The following is an 8,633-nucleotide window of genomic DNA, read 5'->3' as shown; positions in this document are numbered from 1 at the left end:
GTGTAGAGCAGCCAGGTTTGTGTTTAATGATTATGAATGAGATTCAAGTGTCACAAAGATGATCCAGGAACTAAACTGGGATTCAATAGAGGAGCGAAGGGAACTTGCCCCGACTTGTACTGTTTCATAGAGCAATAAATGGTAAAAGTGAAATAAACCTCTCATCTCTATAAACACACTAGGGACAATCAAGAAGATGTGTATAAGAGACAGGTTCCAGTCAATATCTTTAAGTTCGTTAATGAAATTGTTTTCATTAAAATTTTTAAATGATCGCGATTTAATTAATTTAGGAGGAGCTTTCAGTTTTTTTATTTTACGATTTAAACAAATTAAAGAGTGGTCACTAATTCCAAGGCTAATCACACCGGCAGTTGAGATACTAGGAGTAGTAACAAATATTAGGTCTATTATTGTTTTACTAACTTTTGTTATTCTTGTAAAATCTTTAATTAGCTGGTTTAAGTTACTTTGCTTTGCAAGGCTGTTAATCTTCCTTTGGTTAGTCCTATTAGTAATGTCAAGATTAAAATCCCCTAATATAACAACATCAACATATGATGATGTACAACGTTGAAACATAGAGTCAAGTTTTGTTAAATATTCAGCTTTTGCACTGGGTGGTCTATATATTGTACCTATTAATAAAGGTTTGGAATGGGGTAAGTTAAGTTCAACCCAAAGTGCTTCAATTCCATCTTCACTAAAAATGTTAATTTCTTTAAAAAGCAGATTATTTTTAATGTAAAGTAAAATACCACCACCAATTTGGGAATTTGGTCTATCAATTCTACAAATTTCGTAACCATCAATAAAAACTTCATTATTGTCAATATTACCATTAAGCCACGTCTCAGTTAAACAAAGAATACCAACATTTATATCATGTAATAAAGTTCTTACATTATCAACTTTATTTCTTAAACACTGAATATTAAGATGAGCAATTTTAAAACCTTTTTTAAAAAACATCTTGCGCTAAGAAATGGAATATGAAGTTAAGACAACCAAATGTGTAGCCATGAGCATCACAAAAAAGAGAAACAAGTTGAACCATGCATACAACATGGATAATAGGCCTACAGAACTGAAAATTGCAAGACAGCATCCTTAACTCGGTGTCACCATATCAGAAGATCTATCATGGAGTGTTCGCTACGAAAGTATCACAGCAAAAGCATATAAAATCCTTGGCATGTTAATAGAAACATGCGCACATCAAATAAAAGAATTAAAAACCAAGCATATACAACCCTGGTAAGACCAATCCTGGAATATGCAAGCTCAGTATGGGATCCATATAACAAATTACACACAAAGCAATTAGAGTTGGCTCAGTGTAGAGCAGCCAGGTTTGTGTTTAATGATTATGAATGAGATTCAAGTGTCACAAAGATGATCCAGGAACTAAACTGGGATTCAATAGAGGAGCGAAGGGAACTTGCCCCGACTTGTACTGTTTCATAGAGCAATAAATGGTAAAAGTGAAATAAACCTCTCATCTCTATAAACACACTAGGGACAATCAAGACATGGGCATGGCAAAATGTTCCAGCGACCACACATCACCATGATACACCTTTAGGACAGGTAATCAGGCCTTGCTATCCCTCTCCCAATTCATCACCTTGTGACAGCGAGGATCAGAGCTTATAACCTCAAGATTCCTAAAGCCAGACACTCGCTGCATTGTACAATAGACGAATCACATTACTTGGTTTATAAAAAAACAATTTTTCAGTATGGAAGTCTTGGGTTGTCTAGTGGAAATACAGTAACCAAAGGTCCTGAAAAATCACGTCCTGGACGTTAGGAGTCTAGGCGCAGTGATAAATTTAAGTAGAATTGTTGTGTATTTCCATCTGTAATTAAGCCAACATTTTTAAGTGGTCATAAATAATTGTTTATTTTTTCGAAACTAATCGCGAGGTTTAACATACTAGAGGGTAAGGGTTTATGATGTTGTTTTGTATGGAATGCCAAAAGAGCAACATTTTATGTACGTATTTTGCATCCGGGTTTTAACATCATCACTCCGCATCATCATGAATGTTCCCAGCATCCGGAACAAAACCACCCAAGCATTTCTCTCTGTTCAGTGCATTGATATTTTAACCATAACTGAATCATGGCTCACGTCTGATGACTTAACTTCATCTTTAGGATTTCTTCAGGATTATTTTGTAATCCGAAAAGACAGATCTACCAAGAAAGGAGGTGGTGTGCTTGCAGCTATTAAAACTGAACTGAATCCAATTCATTGTCATGAACTCGAGTCTACTCCTCATGAAATTGCTGTATATGTTTTTCTATTTCAGTTGATAATTGTAAAATGCTTTTTGTCGCTTGTTATTGTCCACCTAATTCCCCAGTATAATTTTGGAATGATTTGAGTAATAATTTCCTTAACTACCTTATTTACCTAAGTATGATAGCATATATATCGTTGGAGAAGATTAATCGATTAGTCGCAATTATTCGCGACTCTGTTTCATTGAAATCCAGTAAAAAGAGGAAACATTCTCCTTGGGTTACCAGTGACATCAGAAAATGCATTAATAAAAAACATAGATTGTTTAGAAAGGCGATGCGCATTGGTTCAATAGCTGCTTGGAATGAATACAAATCTATCCGTAACGTAGTTTAAGTCATATTACTCTTATGTTAAACTTTTTACCAGCGATTCCACGTGTAAAGCTTTCTGCGCTTTATTAGAGAGCGTAAACGCTCACCTGTCCCCCTGTCCTTTAACATTAATGGCTCACTCGTATCTTCACCCTTTGTCATTGCTAACTCATTTAATGATTTTTTTGTTTCTGTCTTTGGTCCTCCTACTCCCCCTTGTGTCGATCCTCCTGCATGTAACGTTCCCATTCCCGAACTCTCTCATATTAACATGTTGTTAATGATTTATCATCAAATAAATCACCTGGTCCTGACTCTGTCCATCCATTCATATTAAAGTCCGCTTCTGAATTTATTACCCCTCTCTTATTTAACTTATTTAACATGTCACTTATGAAGGGTAAAATCCCTACTGCCTGGAAGGTTTCACACATTACTCCCATATATAAATCCAGAGACAAGTCCTCTATTTGCAACTACAGACCAATTTCTCTTACCCCACTTTATTCCAAAGTTCTTGAAAAAATAATTTTTGATTGGTATATCCAATCACGTTGCTTATTGCTGTCCAATCAGCGATTCTCACCATGGATTTTTTTCTTCCCGGTCCTGTGTTACCCAACTTACAAACTTGATATATTCCTGGGCATCTTCCCTCAATAAACCTAAGCCTCCTCGAATTGATGTTCTCTCTTTGGACTGTGCTAAAGCGTTTGATAAACTTGCCCACCACATTGTGTTAAATTTCGCAACATCAAGCATATTCAAAAGTTCCTAACAAAAAATGCTCTTCTGAAGTTAGTTCATGCACTTATAACATCACGGCTAGATTATTGCAATGCAATTCTGTATGGTCTTCCCGCCTGTAGTTTAAATAGACTACAGCTATGCCTTAACACGGCAGCTCGTTTAGTCTCTGGAGTGTCTAGACGTGAACATATTTCACCTGTTCTCCATCATCTACACTGGTTACCAATTGACAAGCGCATCACATTCAAGATTCTGCTCATTACGTACAAAGCCCTGCACAACAAGACACCTGAATACATTTCTCAACTTCTAACGTCACGTTCTGTAACTTGTAGTAGGTCTATGAGATCAACGATGAATAGATTCATACTATCCGTTCCAGCATCACGACTCAAAACTTAGGGCTTTTTCTGTCGCTGAACCAAGACTTTGGAACACCCTACCAGCCTCTATCCGTGAAGCAACTTCTGTTCATACATTTAAGAAGAAACTTAAAACCCACCTTTTTTAAGTTTATCTTTTTACAATTTTTGTAGTTTAAGAGTATTTAAGTGTTTTGTTTTTTTGTTCCTTAAAGTTGCAACTCCCTTACTTGAGCCGGCGTCGCCACCTTAGCAGTGCACGGTAGTAGATCCGAGGCTTGGAAGCTACCAGAGCCCAGCATACTGTCGCCGGAGTACCTGCGTAGACGCGGTAGTGGTGGTGACGCTGTCTCAACAACAGGAGTTCGCATTTTTCATGCTGCTGCTTGGTTTTTTCCATTCTTGGTCTGCCTGTTTTTGAAGGCTTAATTTATCAATTATTTATTTATTTATTTATTTTCTATTTGCTTATTTATTTACTTTATTCATTTATTTGTATTTATTTAACTGATAATAAATAAAATAAAAAAAATATTCTGATTAATATAGGCCCTTTAATATAAGATATAATATAATTTAATTTTTTAAAATTCATGGTCCTACCTTTTTTTCGGCGCCTTGAGACAATTTTATTGTGGAAGGCGCACTACAAATATTCCCACCATTACCATTACCAAGAGACGCTTTTGTTTAGACATCTTTATGCTAGAACTAACTCCCTTCATCTTTCTGCCATTCATCTGTTGTTCCGCAGACTTTGGGAAAAACTCCCTGAAAATATTAAAAATTCCGTTATCCTTGATTCCTTTCCTACTTTTTTGCGCTCGCTTAAATCGCATGTCTTATGTTATAGCCCCTCCGTTTAGTTACTTTGCGCCACGTATCGGATGGTTCTTTTTTTTTATCCCAGTTTCTCTTTCTCTTCTGCTTTGTTAAACTGCTTGATTTTTATTGATTTAATGTTTTATAAATTTATATATTTATTGTTCAATTCAATTCAATTCAAATTTATTTCACTTGCAACAAAGATTACATACACAATTCAATCAAGTAAAGGAACGAACACACAAAAAAAGCAAGCAAGGGTTGCTGAGCGGGCATAAGCCCATATAAACAACTCCCCTAGACAGATTAATACAATTTATAGAAAATAAGCAGTAAAACTACAAGAAACGATTAAACTATAGAAACTTAAAGACTAAAATTAAAAACTTTAAAATATAACAGAATATAAAAAAAAAAAATTGCCAAAAAAATATGTGAATACTTATATTTAGGCCTAGTTAACAAAAGTAAATAAATAAATAGAATAAGTAAATAAATAAATAAAATAAAAAATAAATATGATAGACAAATGAATAAAAAGAAATAAAAATAAATAAATAAAATAAAAATTTAAATAAAATATAAATTAATTATAAAAAGTTCACTTTATATACAGGATGTGAAAGTCAGCTTACTTATGCCTAGTAACAATGACTATAATAAATTAAATAAAAAATAATTAAGGTCTACATAATATCAAGGTAAATACAATAAAAACCTATGGAATATATTTAGGAGTTATAGTTATTCAATTAAAATGATATTATCTAAAGGCATATTGGATAAGAATTGGAATGATGAAGAGAAAAGATAGCATAGTAGTCTAGTTTTAAAAACAGAAAGAGAAGGAGAATCTATAACATGCCTAGGGAGTGCATTCCAGTCAACAGCAGTTCTGTGTGAAAAGGAGTATTTAAGAGTATCAGTGTGGTGCATTGGAACTGTAAGTCTGAGATCGTGATTAGATCGAGTCTGGTTGTGATTGAAAGAGAAGTAGCTGGAAAAAGTTAGATCAACTAAATTGTGGTACATTTTTAAACAGAAATTCAAAAGAAGGTATTTTCGGCGTTCATGCAAACTGGAAAAATTTAGTCTGTTTAGTAGAGAGCAGTAAGTGGACTCGTAGTCTTTACAAATGAAGCGGGCTACTCGACACTGCACACGTTCCAGCATTTGGCAAACACCCACTCTGTAGGGATCAATTGCTGAGGCAGATAACTCAAGATGTGGAAAATTAAGAAAACATAAAGCTTGATTAAAGATGTTTGTGGGCATTTATGAAACACACGTTTCATAATTCCAAGAAGTCTGTTGCATCTTTTACTTGTTAAAGAAAAATGATTTTTGAACGAAAGGGTATTGTCAATAGTAACACTGAGGTACTTTTCTGATGTTGACCAACTCAGAGTATAGCTGCCAAGGGAATAACAGAAGTCTGATGATGTAATAGGGTTTTGTTTTCCTAAATTCCAATCGGTTGACCAGTTAAACACAGTGGATAAATCATCTTGAAGATTGTGAGAGTCGGATAGGGACTTAATGCTTCTATATATAATACAGTCGTCAGCATAAAGTTGTATAGTGGAGTTTACAACAACAGAAATGTCATTTATAAAAGATAAAAAAAGAGTAGGTCCCAAGATTGTGCCTTGGGGAACACCAGAACCCACTTTCGTCCACATTGAAGATTCGCCTGATACAACTGTCCTTTGTAAGCGGTCAGAAAGAAAGTCAGTTATTCATGACAAATTTGTGCCATGGATCCCAAGAGAATGGAGTTTCTTTAGTAGAAGGGGAAAACACACAGAGTCGAATGCATGTGAGAAGTCTTAGAAAGCAACGTCAATGCAACCGCTTTTGTCTAATATCGCAGCCCAATCCTGGAACGAGGTTATTAACTGTGTTTCGCAACTACGTTTGGCTCGAAAACCATGCTGATTGTTAGAAAGGAAGTTATATTTACTAAAATGAGACATGATGTTCTTATTGACAATACGTTCAAGTACCTTACAGACAAGAGATGTTAAAGAAATGTGACGATAATTTTTAGGGTTAGTTTTTGAGCCATTCTTGAAGATAGGGTAATATTGGCCAGTTTCCAGTCCTTAGGAAGTCGGCCAGAAGATAGAGACAGGTTGAAAAGTGAAGTGAGAGATGGGGCGATTTGAGATGCACATTCATGGAGTAACCTGCCTGGAATATGGTCAGGTCCTGGTCCCTTGTTGACAGTTTTATGTGTTTGTATGTGACTGAAACACAGTCGATAACAAACACAGTTGGTTTTTGGCCTCTCAATGGGTTACAGTAAAACTTTGCTTTAGCTGGCCCTGACCATTGCTGTCATCTATTTCAGTGGTTTTTAAATATGTATATGTTATGAAACTGCTATCAGAACCTGTAAGGATACCTGAACTACCACTGCTGACATTACGTATAGAAAATAACTGAGCGAGATACTGTAGCATGCAACATGCATCGAAACATTTGCGACATTCACATACTAGAGGGGAAGCGAGTGCACCCTCTAGTAGTAGTAGTAGTAGTAGTAGTAGTAGTAATAACAGGAGATACGATGAAGACTTGCCTCAAAATTAATTTGAACACAACAGATAATGAGTGCTTTCAGTCATAGACATACACCCCATTCTCCTTGTTTATTTATATTTAATATTTTTATTGATGATTCTGATTTCAGTTTTAATTTTTTGTTCCTTGTCTGCTCATTGTAGAAGATCCATGCTATGAGGTCGGTAAAACCCTCAACCTTCTGATCATTAACTCATCTTCAATGGAAAAGTGTACAAATATGCATACATTTGACTACTTTGAGGGGAGTGAAAAACCATACATGTTTTCATTCGGTGCCATGCTGACTTGGATATTTGGTAAGTCAATAAAAAAATACAAAAAAACATACACCTAACATATATGCCTAACCCATATGCCTCATCTGCAAATGCCTTAATACTAATCCGCACATCAAACTTCCCCATTCTAACCTCCCAATTCACCCCCTCCATTAACCAACGTTGCATCCAACGTGGTATAGTATCACATAACATGCGACATTTGCGACAAAGGGTCGTACATTGGTGAGACTGGTAACAAATTCAGACTCGAATTCAACAACCACAAACAATCCTTCCGCAATCACAGTAAGGGTTTCCCTGTAGCCGACCACTTCAACTCCACCCGGCCATTCTATAACTTCTTAATGAAAGGTACATATCAGGACTCAGACATATAATCAAACACAATTAAAGGCCCACATATTCGGAATAAACAAGGACTTTGGTATAATCAGTGATTATTCTTAATTCATATTATTTTATTGTTTTATTTATTTATTTATTATTTTTTTCATGTTTAATTATAGACCCATTTTTTAAAATATATTTTTTTTCATATCAGTATATTTTTGATAGTCTTATTTCTTATAGCCCTATTTATTCAGTCATATATATTTTTGTATTTCTCTATATCATTATAGAGTTTCTATTTCTGCCTTTCTGCCTCTTTGCTTTAGAACTTGCCTGTTAGTTAACATATTTTTGTTTATTTGCTATTTATCATGTTGGAGGGGGTCTAATCTGAGCGGCTCCTTTATACAATGTCATTGTTTATTTCCTTTATTGATATTTCCGACTGAGATCTCTGTTCCTACACTGATATTAGCCTCATTATAATTACAGTTCCCAATTAGTTTATTTATTACTATACTTACTCCGAACCTGGATAAGACCTGAGGACGGGTTGAAATATTCATGTTTTTGAATAAATTTTGTGTTCTAAGTCTACCATGTCATTGTCATCTCTTAAGAGAGGGGAGATGAATAGTGCAACCAGAATGAGGCAGAGTAATAGAGCAATCTCTTAACTGTGATGCTCACAATGTTGTATATATGTTATTCTGCAATATTTGTGAAGATGATCATTATTTTGGTGAAACTGGCATTGATTTTAGGTCCACATTTAAAAACCACAAATCTTTTATCCGACACAATCGCACAGGTTTTCCTGTTTCAGAACACTTCAACTCTCCCAACCATTCTCTCAGTAACCTATGATGTG

General features: G+C 35.1%; 1 protein-coding gene across 1 annotated transcript in view; it reads left to right on the top strand.

Moving 5' to 3' along the window:
* LOC117114564 (dual oxidase 1-like) overlaps positions 1 to 8,633 on the top strand; it is a gene marked incomplete at its 5' end in the record, with an annotated part of 35,261 nt that overhangs the window by 4,223 nt on the left and 22,405 nt on the right. The window contains one exon of the mRNA XM_033258241.1: positions 7,292 to 7,447. Within this exon, the coding sequence (XP_033114132.1) occupies positions 7,292 to 7,447 (156 nt within the window). The remainder of the gene's footprint in view (positions 1 to 7,291; positions 7,448 to 8,633) is intronic.

Source organism: Anneissia japonica, unplaced genomic scaffold (assembly GCF_011630105.1).
Source record: "Anneissia japonica isolate Jap-2015-1 unplaced genomic scaffold, ASM1163010v1 scaffold10591_len99828_cov210, whole genome shotgun sequence".
NCBI classification, from domain to species: Eukaryota; Metazoa; Echinodermata; class Crinoidea; order Comatulida; family Comatulidae; genus Anneissia; species Anneissia japonica.
The sequence above is the reverse complement of the archived record's forward strand: the minus strand, read 5'-3'. Positions and strand labels throughout refer to the sequence as shown.